Genomic DNA, 15807 nt, shown 5'->3' with positions numbered 1-15807 from the left:
AGAGGAGTCTAGGTAGCCTGATACAGTCAACATTAGGCCTAAGCTAAATACACTACGTATGGAACTGAAACAATGCCAAACAAAGTTCATTTATGGTCAACGTTTCACAATACAGTAGTGTCTAGTGACCAAGCTATAGTTACTGATACAGGAGGATTATAACCATTTCATAAGACGTTACCTCGATGTGTTTCTTCAAGTTGGACGGGGAGTTTTTGTAAGATAGAATTTCCACATCTTTGGGCAGGAATAACATAAACTGCGGTACGACGAATCTTTAACACCCACGAAAGAGTATATTGTGTTTAAATAAAGCCATGGGCTCTCGTCACCAGCTGGTGGTTCCCCTGGAGCCGTGTCCGACGTAGTTGCAGTCGTTGTGGTCTCCGTCTCCTCCTCCATGTGGCTGCTGCTGATTGCGAGACTTGCTTTGTGTTTAATGGGAGGAGCTAAACAGGTGTATCCTATTGGTGGTGATGAACAAGCCCAGGCAAGTAGGCTACGGACTTTGTTCGGTAGCCTGCTTGCTACTTGCTAATCAGTAGGTGGGGTCAAAACACTTTGTTTCTCTCTCTCGCTTTTTTGTAACGAGTAACTAAACCACACATTGAAAATGTATCGGAGTAAAAGTACGCAATTAAGTTCGGAAATATAGTGAAGTAAAAGTGAAAGTCATCAAAAATTTTCATACTCCAGGAAAGTATGAAGTACTCCAAAATATACTTAAGTAAAGTAGTGAAGTATTTTTACTTCGTTACTATACAACACTGAAAACACCTTTGTCTCTAACACAGAACCCGTCTCCTTCCTGAGCAGAATGATGGTCCATTGTGTTCCTACCTGAAGAAAACCAGAATTGTGGAGGTTGATGTTTTTCTGTTTCTGATATGTTGGTTGATTTCTTTAGATTTTCACATATCTCATTTCTATAAAACATCTCCTCCATTTACCTGAACTGTAAATCAGAAGTGCAGAAACGCATTGCATTGTCATCAGGCTTTTCTAAATGCTTACCAAATTTAATAAACATGTCTACAAACATTTTTTAACGTTTTTAATTCAATCCTAAGTGTGCTGAAGTGCATGGAGAAAAGTTTTACCTTTGTCTTAGAGTTTCATTTGTCCAGAGAAATGTTCGGCTTCACTCAACAGTCTGTGAAAGATGAAGAAGAACATGGCAGAGGGCTGCAGCTGAAATCCTGAGAAGATTTACTTTAATCCTATTAAAAGCTCAAAAACATTCAAGACGGTTAGTGTGAAATCAGAGGTTGTGTTGTGTGCTTTTGTGTGTCTTTGCATATGCCACTGTCCCTTATTAGTATAAAAGAGCAGTAATTACATTCAATATCCATTATTACAGATGGAATTTGTGTAACATAGGCCAGAATAATCTATTAAACTCTGACGGAAAACCATTTGGTCCTTCCCCTTATGCATTTGTTGAAGAACATCATGAAACTACAATGTCTCGTTAAACAGGTGACTCCAGGTTTCTTTTTTCTCTTTTTTAGCTTAAGGAAAGTGACAGATTTTAAAAAGTCTTTTGTCAGAATCAGATGGATAAAAACCAACTTAAAACGTATTTTAATTAATAACTTTTTCTGTGTGTGTTTTTTTTCTTGGTATTTATCTTGAAGAAAGGATATACATTTGAGTTTACTTCTGTGATTGTGAGCAGATCGGAGTTCGCACTCCGATACACAGGGTGGCAGTAATTCGACCTGGTAGTCGTTTGCCAGCGTCCTTAGAAAGAAGAAGAATTCCATAAGTCCTTACTTGCTCGGCTAACCTTCTTGTAGGTTACTTCCTCTCTGTCAGGGACACAGACAAAATGCAGAGCTGTACACAGCTATACCGTTCTCTCGCCACGGTAAGGATAAGCATGGTTTCTGTTAGAATGTACACCAAGCGGCTGCCGCAGCACTCGGACTTATACAGGAGGCATTTGTTTGGACTAGCGGCCTGAGGGTGGCTAGCTGCTCTGCTAACAGACTTTCTCCGGTAAAGTGGTGTGTACAAGTCATATTTCTGGCTTCCACTGGAAAGATTTAATATTCTGGAAGTTTGGTAATGAGTTATTTACTATCGCCATTCTTGCAGACTATGGCTTGTTTTCATGCAAGATTGAAATGTAAAATAACAACAGGCTATTATTTTTGTTTACGAGTCACCCCCACCCCTGCAACTGTGTTGAAATGTACACAGTACCAGCATGAATGCTTACTATGTCATTGTTGCTCACCTCCCATTCAGTACTATTCACATCAATCTAGCATGATAAATGCTAAATGAACTATTAAGACAGACTTAATAGTTATGTACCAATTATCCCTGGTTCTAAAGCATAAACTTTGAGGACAGCCTTCCTCCACCCCCCCAGTAACAGATGCCATGATAAAGATATAATTAGTTTTTGTATACTTTGGCAAATGTTATTAACGTACCCCATTTGTGGTTCGCTGTCTTGGCATATGTGAAATACCTACGATCCTATAATTCTGGTCTATTCATCAGTTTATTTGACTAATTAAGCATTTTATGTTATTTTATCTTTTTATTTTTACAATTGTGGTGTAATCATACCTTAAACTTACAAGATGAGACAATGTTTCAACATTTTGGCCATGCTGGTTCTGTCTTCTCTTTACAGCTGTTAGTTCTAAGTTTGCTATGTTGAGTTTTGAATGTTGTCATAATGTCTTTATTGTAATTTAGATAAACTCTGTCAATAAACAGTCATCTTAGAACTAAACAGTTTAACGGTGATAACAGCTGCTGATTGACAGTGAAGTTTGAGGTTGACTGATGCTAATCACAAGGTGGTGTTATGGAGAAAATACCAAGTAACAGAAATGGACACAGAAACAAAGTTTACAGGAAGTACATGAAAAGAGACTAATTTAAAACCAACACTGTTAGTGCTGAGTATCTCCTGGTATACATAAATACCTTGATTCCACAGAGACATATTTTGACAGATTCAGTTCTACATACACAGTTACACAGATTCAGTTACACAGTCTGGTTCTTTGGTCTCAACTAGCCCTTTATTTTGAAGGACAGTTTAGTTCACCGAGGCTTCAGTGTACATTTTATTTGTTTTATTTACTTATTGTGGATATTTAAAATTTCTTAAGGTTCTAGTGTTAAATGTTCATAAAATAAAATTAAAGTTTATTGGTCCTTGAGGGGGTATATTTGCATCACTATGCCATTACCATTGTATTGCTTGAAAATTGTTTGAAAACAACAGTATTCTCATTTATTGTGTTTTTAACCTTTAGTTTGATTTGCTCAACAGCGAAGTCAACACATACCTTTCAAGCTCCATGGAGCCACGGCTTTGTTTGTCAGAACATATGCAGATAAAGCAGAAAGTAAGTTCTTTTTGCCATTTTTAGTAAACAAAAGATCTTTGAGACGCATGATTGTTGGAGATGCACTAAGCAGGGGCCTGTGGTAAGGTCCAGCCAGCGGTTTTAGAAAGCTTTCATCTGCTGGTTTTTTAGCAAATTCCAAATTTATTTTGGATCTATAATGTGCTTCATTACAAATATTTTTCCTAGCCTTGGGCCACGGGGCATCACTAACTAAGATGCCTCATGATAGAATTTTATAGAAGGTATGTGAAGCTTTCTATAAAACTGGATTTTGCTGTCATGCTAATGCAAAGATAAGATGATCGAGGAACTGGCTGTTTAATAGATCTTTATCACCTTATTAGACAGTGGTGCAAGCAGAATAAAAGTCTTGGTCAAATATAAATAAATCTACTTTTGTGTCCAAATTTAAGTGACACAAACCACTTAAAGGCCTAATTAGGCCTGCCTCAATAAATCAATTAATTGCATAATAAAAACAAAATCCAACAATTTCCTGTTGAATGATTTATCATTTTTTTCTCCTTCTCCCAAAAACTGGATGATAAAAGTCTTTAATCTGGGGCTTCGGTCTCAATCAGCTCCTTTTATGAAGGACAATTTAGATTACAGACACTTCATAATTCATATTGTTTTATTTATTTTGGATATTCAAAATGTCTTCCATTTCCACTGTTAAATGATCATTAGAATTGAAAGTTTATTGATCTTTGAGAATGTGTTCATACATTATTATGCCATTATCATTAAATTACTTGAAAATTGTCTCAAAACATTATTATTGTTTAGTCACAATAACTTCCAGGACAATTTACTGTCCAGAAAAATGTGTTGTCATGACAAGCCTAGATCCGACAGAGATATCCTATTTTAATGTACTAAAGAAACAACATGTTCTATATTCTTTCTGTTCTGCTGGGAGTAATTGTTCCTTCGTTTGCTGTGTGCAGTCGATGCAGACGTCACTGTGGTCGGCTCCGGTCCAGGTGGTTACGTCGCAGCCATCAAAGCAGCACAGCTTGGCTTCAAGGTGAGCAGGTTCCTGGACAAGTTAGTGGTTAATCAAATCTCTTACCACCTAGAGTAAGTAAATGTTTTTGTTGAAGATGTGGGTTTTAAGTGAATAAATGCATTTTTTTTGTTCTAAAAACTTTTTGATTCCTTTGACAGACGGTGTGCGTGGAGAAGAATTCCACATTGGGTGGCACCTGTCTCAATGTGGGCTGCATCCCCTCAAAGGTAACGACAAGTCTCTTCAAGATCGATCACTTCACCTTAAAAATGTCAATATAATTCCCAATATTCTGAATGCAAATATAATATAGAACTGGAAAGAAACAGAAGAAAGGGCTCGTTCATTTTAACTCAAACAAAAATGACATTTTAATCAATGTCATTTTTTTAATGGACAAAAACTTGACTACTATGAAATTAAATAGAAAGTAAATTAGGAAGATGAACTCCTATGATTATGAGAGATTGTCATAATCATGTACCAATAGAAAATTGAAACAAAAATATTGTAGGGAAAATAAAATTGAATCAGATCTAATCTATGTAAAAATTTTTTTAAAGCACTTCATGAAATATATTGCAAGACACGAACTATATTTCACTTCCTGTATTTCAGGAAGTGAAATATAGTTTGTGTCTTGCTTCAGGTTGCAGTTCCATTCCTCCAGTGAAATGAAAAAAGTGTAGATTACATACAGAGCAGAATATTTTGTTCCAACGCGGGTCATCCTGGGACTACAGCAGAGCTGGAGAGACGTTTTAAAAAGGACATGATATGAAACATTTTTACTGTTATCATGGTGATGTGATCATTCTCTGTTTTGTTGTTTACAGAAAACCTCAGAACATTTCTGTAAAATAGTAGTCGAATGAAGCTGAGTACAGCAAACTGACAGACTGTTTATAGAACGCTATTGAATTGGTCATCTGCTCTGGAATGCAAATAAAACAGATGATTGTACATTTTAAGAAAACAAGAATAATTATACACATCATTTACATCATGGAGAAGAAGCTAAAGTGAAGGAGGACTGTGGATATTTTTGTTTTCATATAGACAACAGACGGGACTGGAGATGCAGCAGTGAAGCTCTATGCGAAAAGCGAAACAGCAGGCTGTAGAATTGTTAGGTCCTTCAGTTGTGTGTTTCTTCTTTTTTTACATCTATTTGGAAGTATTACATCAGAACAGGTTTACAGAAATGGCAAAATTTTACATAACTTATTCAATAAAAAAAAAAATTGCACTTGCTTGAGGTACGTAGTTTTTGGCTTTTCCGAATGCTTCCATCTACTGGTGGGTCTATTGGTAGTGTATATATATAATTTCTTCACATTGAGAACAAAGTGGAATTGAATACAAATTTCTTGCTGAGTGCACAAACTAATTAGACTGGCTTGTGTGATTAGATAAATTAAGATGCATTTTGTAATTTTATGCCACATAAATTAGCTAAGCTGTATTAAATCAATAGTTTTTTTTCTAATTCTGTGTTCCTGTTTTTGATTCTTTAGGCTCTGTTAAACAACTCCCACTTGTACAAGATGGCACACGGCAAAGACTTTGAAAGCAGAGGCATTGAAAGTAAGCTGAATGTAAAGAATAGAGATTAAAATAATATGCACTTATGAATCTGAATGTGTCCATGCAGAAGCTAGTTCTAAACAGTAGTCAATGCTTTTTGTTTTATTTCTTTCATCTTCATTTTGTGGTGCGTTGTTGTGATCGTGTGCTGAAGACAGCATGTCGGAAAGATTAGGAGCTTCTTAAAAGAGACAGAGGCCAATTTCAAGGTGTCAAATTGCAAAGTCCAATTTCTTTGAAGTCATTTGTATATACATAATTTTCATAACAACTGAAGGTGACATAGTTAGTTGATTGTGGTATAAAATGGCAATATGTGTCTGGAAAATGCATGATATCACCCCCTTCAAAATGTACTGTTATTCTGATAAGTCAGCCTCGGTAGAATCCATTTTAAAAAATTTTGGGTGTGACTGTAACGGTCTCATAAACACAGACGGTTGTTTCTCATCGTCTCTGTCAGTCTCTGGAATCTCGTTAAACCTGGAGAGGATGATGGCTCAGAAGAGTGGCGCAGTCAAAGCCCTGACTGAAGGAATTGCACATCTGTTCAAACAGAACAAAGTCAGTCTGACTTCATGTTGCTTTACTTATCATTTTAAAAGCTCAGATATTTTTTTAAAACTTCATCTTTTTCTTTACTCTGTTTTTTTTTTTTTTACTTTGCTCAGGTAACCCATGTTAACGGTTTTGGTAAAATAACCGGTAAAAATCAGGTGACTGCCACGGCAGCAGACGGCTCCCAGCAGGTTATTAACACTAAGAACACCCTAATCGCTACAGGGTCAGAGGTCACCCCCTTCCCTGGCATCCAGGTACCATCTTAACTCTAATCCACTTTCACTTATTTATAACTGCAAAGAGCTTCTCATTCTTAAGAGCATTTATTGTGTTTTATTAGATAGATGAGGAGTCCATCGTGTCATCGACTGGAGCTCTGTCCCTAAACAAAGTGCCAGAGGAACTGATTGTCATCGGAGCCGGAGTTATAGGAGTGGAGCTGGTTAGCAATACTTCAGCCTGATGTGCATTCCCTGGCTCAAGTTCAGCTGTTTTCTTATTTTGTTTGTTTTTATCACCAACATGTCTGTCCTGTTGCAGGGCTCGGTGTGGCAGCGTCTGGGTTCCACGGTGACTGCAGTGGAGTTCCTGGGCCACGTGGGCGGCATGGGCATCGACATGGAAATCTCCAAGAACTTCCAGCGCATCCTGCAGAAGCAGGGCCTTAAGTTCAAGCTGAGCACCAAAGTCCTGGGGGCCACCAAGAGGCCCGACGGCAAGATAGACGTGGCGTGAGTTGGCGAGGAGAAGAAGAACACGCTTCGAGAGTTGGACAGTTTGTAAATGTGAGGGTTTGACGTTGCAGAGTGGAGGCGGCGGCTGGCGGGAAGAACGAGACGTTGACATGTGACGTTCTGCTGGTCTGCATCGGCAGAAGGCCATTCACCCAGAACCTGGGTCTGGAGAGCGTCGGCATTGAGTTGGACAACAGAGGTCGCATACCGGTCAACAACCGCTTCCAGACCAAAGTACACGGGTATGACCCTTCTCCTGCTGACGTACTGAACCTCACCAGTCCATGCTCTGCAGCTGCCTTTATCCAGGAATCAGAAAATGAGAGCTGGGGTGGACCAGTATCCAGTCCATGACAGGACCAACACGCACAACCAAGGAAGGAACATTTCACTCACTTATTCATATTAGAGTTTAGAATTAATAGAAAGTATTTTGAGCTTCTAAGATCAGTGGATTGGTCAGCAGTTTCTTTAATTTCAGTCTAAAATAATATTTGAACAATTCATGAGATTTTACAGATAATCTATATTCTGGTGAACATCTGGTTCAGACTAACAGCATTTATTTTGCACCAATATAAAAATTTGGGCCAATATTAAAACTGCTTTTATGGCTGATAATTACAGACATTTTATATATTATATATATTTGTGGTGGGACTTGATCAAAATGTTTGAGTTGATTTGAGTGTCTGTAATTAATTAACTGCATTTTAATTATGCAGTTATTAAAATGCATAATTAAAATGCAGTTAATTATAAGCAACATTTTCAATTCAAAAGCTCTTATTAGCTAAATTACTGAATGCATAGACATATTAACTCAATGACAAAAATATTTGTTGTTTTTAATCTGTTATTTAGGTTATTCAGCCATCAGAGTGGTGAAAGGTCCTGCTCTATCCATTCAGCGTTCAAGTGTTTCAGGGACTCTTGATCAGTCATTGGATGTTTATTGAAATGTGAACTGTGGGCATTAGCATAAGCATTTGGGACGTCTGTGCTACTGCTACATGTTTAGCTTTGAGATGCTATTTTAGGCTTGAATAGCTTCACTGACAGGCTAACTCCGTGTAGCACAACTTGAACATAACATTCTTTTACTGCGTCCATTCAGATAATTTTTTGAAAAACTTAAACTGCAGTGAGTCAAGAGTACTCTGTCACTGTTGGCTTCGTTTGTATTCAGTGTTGTAAATAAGTCTGCTAAAAGAATGCATGCAGTTATGAAACCCTAAACGGTTATGAATATTTTTGTTTGCCCCTACCAACCCCAACCTGTTTCTCCCATCAGCATTTATGCAATTGGCGACGTGATTGCCGGGCCGATGTTGGCCCACAAGGCTGAGGACGAGGGCATCATCTGCATCGAAGGCATGGCTGGTGGAGCAGTGCACATAGACTACAACTGTGTTCCCTCTGTCATCTACACCCACCCTGAGGTGGCCTGGGTGGGGAAGACAGAAGAGCAGATTAAACAGGAGGTCAGAATCCCATTATGCTCCAGCTTCACGTTTGATTCATTTACATTTTCAGCAGAGAAAATGTTCTGAGCCACACAGGAGGTTTTGGGCTAAACAATCTATACATTTTAAAAAACATACAGATGATGGATGAGTTAGTAATGAATGAATGTGTTTGGTGTCAGAGATCCCAGCAAAGGACACAACTGGCTAAATAGTTCATCAGACAAAAATGCTAATTAGCACTAGCATGTTTTCAGTTTGTCAAACGATTGATATTCAATTATAAATCTGTCACTTTTTTCCCCAGGGTGTCCCATACAAAGTTGGCAAGTTTCCTTTTGCCGCCAACAGCCGAGCCAAGACTAATGCAGACACCGACGGCATGGTGAAGATTCTAAGTCACAAGGAGACGGATCGGATGCTTGGAGCTCACATCCTGGGAACGGTGAGAGCTGAGAACAGTTCACACTGAGCGGAAACGCTGTAGAAAGGGACAATAAAAAAACCCCAGAAGTCAGACATTCAAGATCAGTATCACTTTATCGTATCACTGTAATCTGACCTAGGGATGGATGGACATTTATAATGTCATCATTTAGCTTGATTAATTTCTTATCATAATAATAATTTTGATTTATTGTCACAATAAATTCCAGTTAATGATGTTTAAAAAAAAAGAAAAAAAACTCTTTGTGTTGCCGAGATACTGTAGTTAAACTATTTTCTCCACCATTTGTTCAAAGAAAGCATCAATACATTAATATATACTGTATATATATACAGTACAGACCAAAGGTTTGGACACACCTTTTAATTCAATGAGTTTCCTTTATTTTCATGACTATTGACATTGTAGATTCACACTGAAGGCATCAAAACTATGAATAACACATGTGGAAATATGCACTAAACAAAAAAGTGTAAAACAACTGAAAATATCCCTTATATTCTAGTTTCTTCAAAGTAGCAACCTTTTGCTGTGATTACTGCTTTGCACACACTCTGCATTTTCTTGATGAGCTTCAAGAGGTCGTCACCTGAAATGGTTTTCACTTCATAGGTCAACCTGTCCTGTCAGGTTAATAAGTGGGATTTCTTGCCTTATAAATAGTCATGAAAATAAAGAAAACCCATTGAATTAGAAGGTGTGTCCAAACTTTTGGTCTGTACTGTATATATACAGATATATATATATTAGGGCTGAAAAGATTGCTCGAATGATTAGAGTACCTCAATTCTTAAAATTCCTCGAGGAAAATTTACCTGCCTCTAAGCTTCGAAGATTTATGTTTTATTATTTAGCGCACCGTGTTCCGGCCGGAAGATTATTTGGTTGCGCGGAGGTCTGACTTCCGCCTCTGAGTTGTTGACGATAGCTAAGTGTTAGTGGCATAATGTTCGATTTTCATGGTCGGCTTGCGGGGATTTTATTGATTGATGATAATGCCCGGGTTTTCATTGTTTTTGGGGGACCAATAAGCATCCTTAGAATGACTGGCGCGATGCCTGGAGTACGGCAGTGAGCGGATAGATGGAACACGGCGGGCGGCTGATGCTTACAGTGTAAGTGCAACTTTGCGGACGAACAGCACAATAAATTTCATATCATCCCGATCTGAACGAACGGGTTGCGGAGCGCATCGTGGTGGCGGTACATGACTGGTAGATGAGTTTTTGGGTGTGACGAACGAAGGTGCTGTAAAAATCCCGTACTGCTCCCCCCAGTTCTTGCGTTCGTCCCGTGGTCTGCCGGTCGTCTTTCCACCCCCACGTTTGTTCGTTCGCCTGCCCCCAAGCCCCCCACTCCAGGCGACATTTCCCGTATTCTCAAACCCAAAGCGTGACAGGCAGGGGGCAAGGTGAGAGTTCATCTATTAAACTCACTGAAGATGAATACATTAACTAAAAGCTGGATCATAGACATTTTTTATAAGCGTATTTGTGAGCCTGCCTCTTTATTATTAAATTGAATATAATTTCAGATCTTTGTATCTTTTCTTCTGGTTGACTTAGAAAGTGAGCTATTATTGTTACAGGTTAGTTTTCTAAACTACAAAAAAGTAACTGTTAGGGATGCTCAAAATTGAAAAATTGGACTGATATTGATATCTGATGGTAACACAGGTATTATGCCAGATTTACCAATATTTCTATAACATTTTTCTATCCGATTATTCCATTAATCATAAGAATAATTGATAGATTACTCGATTACTAAAATATTAGTTTATAACAACCTTAATATGATTAAATGCAGTTACTAGTTGCAGTTTAATGACACAAATTACACTCCTTTGTGTGACTGATGTCCTAAAGACTTGTATTACAAAATGAGAATGGTTTTCAAGAGCAGTAATTGTTTGTGTGGGACTACAATTGCTGTGGCACAGAGCTGGAGAGGTACAGTTACCTAACAAAGGAGTGATAAATGGTTCTTATTGTTACTTCTATCGTTATCGCAATAGTACTGCAAAATATCATGATAAAACTGTAACTGTCCTCTCCTGGTCTGATGACATGGTTGTCTTTTGATGCAGGGAGCTGGAGAGATGGTCAATGAAGCTGCTCTGGCCATGGAGTACGGAGCTTCCTGTGAGGACGTCGCTCGGGTCTGCCACGCACATCCAGTATGTTCTCTTCTCCTCGCTCACTTTAACTCCAGGGCTTGGTTTCATCCCAGTAGCAGGAAACCTGCAGGCATACAGACCAATAAGAATAATGGTTTACACATTCGTTTTAATCTATTTTAAATTTTCAAAATCCATGGAAAATTATTTTGTATCATTTTAAGCCGTAGAGTTTTTTACCCATTTCCCTCATCGAAGACGTACCTCCTAAGACTGGTTGCTAACGGCATCATGAGGAGCGTTGTCGTGATGACATGCTGAAAGCGGAGTATCGGAAAGAGCGTTTTAAAGAGACAGAGGCCCAATTTCAAGGCATCAAATTACAAAGTCACAAGTTTTATGTATGCAGCATTTTTACAACAACTGAAGATAACTTATTTGATTTAGCCTTACTTTAAAATGGCACTATGTGGCTGGAAAAATATACGATACCACCCCTTTAAGGATAGAACAGTTACCAGCTTTAATGTGAAAATTGACCAAATTTCTTATGCCAACTTTCACTGGTTTAAAGTTATTTTTCAAAATGTAGTTGATAAGGCGCTAGGAAGTTTTGGTTTGTTCTGTTACCCATTAGAACATCCAACAAGATTCAGCAAAAGATGTGAGTATATATAGAGAGAAATATCATGAGGTAAATATTGATAGTTAATTTGCCTAGCATAATTTGGTGCATTAAGTAAGAAAGTGAAAATGTTTTTTAATGCTAGAGGGTTAGCATAAGAAACTGAGGAAAGCTGGTGAGGCCTAAGTTTTGGCAAAGTGGTGATCCCTGGCTACCACTGGTTAGTGATGCTATGCTATCAGCCTGGCTTCCTTCCAAACTGGTTACTAATGATTAGAAGCTAAATTTCATCAGACTTGCTACACAAGTTGATATCTGAATAATTCAACAATTCATAGGTATTTATTACTAAACTAAAACATGTATTCCTTCACTCATGTTCGTTATTCTTGCCCTCTGTAGCAGTGTTGTATAAAGTACTGAAATCTCAGAGTCAAGTAAAAGTACAAGTACCTCTCCAAAATATGACTTTGGTAAAAGTCGAAGTCACTGACTGAAATGTTACTTGAGTTAAAGTCTTAAAGTATCTGAAACTTCTTGTACTTAAGTATGGAAATTACTGTAAAAATGGATGTACTCAAGTAATGTAATGAAAAGTACAAGTAAAAAGTAAAACAAAGCAAATGCAGTTTGAATGACATTTTTTATATTTTGGTAAACTTGTCAAATACACTTAAAATAATGTACCCAACCAAGTGCAGGCAAAATTAAACCTGCTAATAGATATACCTGCAGGCATCATTTAGTTAAGAAAATTAGGTGCTTTACCTATAGCACAAGGTTAACTTAACCTGCTTTACAACTGAACCAGCTTCTTAGTATACCCTCCAGGACAGAAAATACAAAGTTTTTGTAAGCCTCAAGTTTTCCCTTCAAGTAAGGTCAGTGCTGAAAATGAGAAAAATAAATAGTACAGAAAATGCGGCCAACATGAAGAAAAAGAGCTGTTACGATTACTCTACTTCACAAATCAGTGAATCAGTCAATGCTACAGTCAGTAGGTGGTGCACACAACTGGTCATTATGCAAAAGAAAAAAAGAATTGGGAGGGAAATGCAGCTTATTGGCATCTGTAAACCTGGTTTTGAACTTGCATGCCTTTCCTATATTTGTTACATTTAGTCTAAATTGCTATCGCTATGGCTTCTGTCCCCCCTTGAACAGAGGAGTCTAGGTAGCCTGATACAGTCAACATTAGGCCTAAGCTAAATACACTACGTATGGAACTGAAACAATGCCAAACAAAGTTCATTTATGGTCAACGTTTCACAATACAGTAGTGTCTAGTGACCAAGCTATAGTTACTGATACAGGAGGATTATAACCATTTCATAAGACGTTACCTCGATGTGTTTCTTCAAGTTGGACGGGGAGTTTTTGTAAGATAGAATTTCCACATCTTTGGGCAGGAATAACATAAACTGCATGCGGTACGACGAATCTTTAACACCCACGAAAGAGTATATTGTGTTTAAATAAGGCCATGGGCTCTCATCACCAGCTGGTGGTTCCCCTGGAGCTGTGCCCGACGTAGTTGCAGTCGTTGTGGTCTCCGTCTCCTCCTCCATGTGGCTGCTGCTGATTGCGAGACTTGCTTTGTGTTTAATGGGAGAAGCTAAACAGGTGTATCCTATTGGTGGTGATGAACAAGCCCAGGCAAGTAGGCTACGGACTTTGTTCGGTAGCCTGCTTGCTACTTGCTAATCAGTAGGTGGGGTCAAAACACTTTGTTTCTCTCTCTCGCTTTTTTGTAACGAGTAACTAAACCACACATTGAAAATGTATCGGAGTAAAAGTACGCAATTAAGTTCGGAAATATAGTGAAGTAAAAGTGAAAGTCATCAAAAATTTTCATACTCCAGGAAAGTATGAAGTACTCCAAAATATACTTAAGTAAAGTAGTGAAGTATTTTTACTTCATTACTATACAACACTGCTCTGTAGTGTCTGTAGCTGGGTCTCCATTACAAATATGTGCCAGTCTTTGCCTATGTTTTGCTAATGTTGAAAAAACACAATTTTACAATTGAAGTGTTTCCATTAGATGAGAAATGAAATTAAAGTCACAGATGCATAAGCTTGAGTTGGAGCAACAAGCCTACTTATGAGGCGTTTGGGGAAATTGTAGTCGGCGATTTTACAGAAGAGTTATGGATTCAACAGGTTGGAATGAAACAACTATTTCTGAACTGTGTGATGCTGTGAGGAAAAAAAACAAAATCCATCGTCCTTCAACAGCATCCTGTTTTCTTTGGCTTTTTCTCCAGTAGTAACATCCTGCTGTTGACCACATGACTTGTGCGATGTGACAAAAGTGTTTTGCTATGGCTGAAAAACCACCTCATCCTAACCCAGTTTTCTTTTTCAAAATTGGTGTGTTTCCATTAAGCAAATATATTTTTGTAATTTCAATGTGCACATTTTTATAGTTAATGGAAATGTACAGTAGCTGTAGTTGTTGTAAGGTCACCATTTTTACCTCCTGCTCATCGTTCTGCCTGTTCTGCCCTTGTCCTGCAGACGGTGTCGGAGGCTTTCAGAGAAGCCAACCTGGCGGCGTCCTTCGGAAAAGCCATCAACTTTTGAGGTTGCGGTGGCCATGGCGCTGTTGCTGGAGAAACGGGACGCGTACCACTGCATCGAGACTTTCACTGACTAAAGCCACCTGTGATCCTGTGTCCATCACGACGGAATAATTACAATTAGTTTCATGTTATTTAAGTGTTTCAAAAAGTATATTAAAATGGGTTTTACGGTGAACAAAAGCTGACTTGTGTGAGACTGCTTTGTTTTCAGCACGTACTTTAAAGTTGCCATGGGGATATTTTCTTCACCCATTTGTGGAACAGAGAGATGAATGGTTTTCTGAGACAACTGTGTTGTCTTCTAACTGAAGGAAAGGATGCTTGGCGGGTTTTCCTTTCTTTCTTTTTATTGTGTGAAAGGTTTAGTCGGGAGCTGAAGTTAGGATTATTGTAAAAGTCTTTCTGCTCTGTTTGCACCCATTCTCTACATGTAAACGGCACCTTTTTTAATAAATGTTGACTTCTCTGCAACTCTGATGTTGATTTCCTCCTTTTAGGTCATTATCGACTCCTTTTAAAAGGTGAACTATTGAAGAGGCCTTTCCTGATTCAGTTAGTCGACTGTGATTGCTCCATTCATTCAAGCAAATAAATCCAGTTCCATAACTATTTATGTGGTGGTGTCTTCATTCAGGTCTGTAAAAGTTTGAAATTTACAGGATCCACTTTCTTCCAGCAGCATCTCAACAGATTGCACTATACAGGAAAAGGTTGTTTTTGTTCCTCCTGCTCGCATCATGATATATGGATGTTTTCTGATCCAGGGTAACTACAGTGTGTAGCGTTGGTCCCCAACTATTGATCTTGAAACATGGCTCTTTTAGCGCTGACACAGAGAAAGAACAGTTTGTATTTTATTAGCAGATGTTAAATGATTTTAATAAAAATATTTTATTAGAAGATGATAAAAGATTATCTTTTCTTTCATTCATATATTTGAATGAATTTGGGTTGAATTAGCTGAAATCGTTTTTTTTTTTGTTTGCTTGTTTCTTTGAGAGCTTTCTTTGCTAAAGGGAGTAGAGCTTGAATGTGCAGTATTGTGTCGACTACCTCTAAAAATTCCTGGTTCCGGAGCAGACTGAAATCTCATTATGCAAAAATGAATTTGTGCAAAAAAAAGTAGTAAACATGTTTCGCATAGCCACTAAAAAGATTAATTCTTACAACTAGGAACTTGTAAAAACCTGCGTAGCCCCAATATAGAGTAACTGAGTTTAGCTGTTTGTTTTGTCAGTTAGCTGTAGCTGTTCTGGTGCCCTCATTAAATAAGAAGAAACTCCACCTGTG

At 38.1% G+C, this 15807-nt stretch overlaps 1 protein-coding gene across 1 annotated transcript; it reads left to right on the top strand.

Annotated features, from left to right (window-relative positions):
- Nucleotides 1-1718: 1718 nt before the first annotated feature.
- dld (deltaD) lies at nt 1719-15123 on the top strand. The gene is made up of 14 exons (XM_028014881.1): nt 1719-1870; nt 3302-3377; nt 4331-4410; nt 4551-4619; nt 5910-5979; nt 6443-6543; nt 6651-6794; nt 6881-6982; nt 7081-7271; nt 7346-7516; nt 8569-8758; nt 9048-9185; nt 11278-11367; nt 14453-15123. Exons 1-14 carry the CDS (start codon nt 1832-1834, stop codon nt 14516-14518), a joined length of 1527 nt encoding a protein of 508 aa, XP_027870682.1. The 5' UTR covers nt 1719-1831; the 3' UTR covers nt 14519-15123.
- The last annotated feature ends 684 nt before the right edge of the window (nt 15124-15807 follow it).

Source organism: Xiphophorus couchianus, chromosome 4 (genome assembly GCF_001444195.1).
Source record: "Xiphophorus couchianus chromosome 4, X_couchianus-1.0, whole genome shotgun sequence".
NCBI classification, from domain to species: domain Eukaryota; kingdom Metazoa; phylum Chordata; class Actinopteri; order Cyprinodontiformes; family Poeciliidae; genus Xiphophorus; species Xiphophorus couchianus.
The sequence above is the reverse complement of the archived record's forward strand: the minus strand, read 5'-3'. Positions and strand labels throughout refer to the sequence as shown.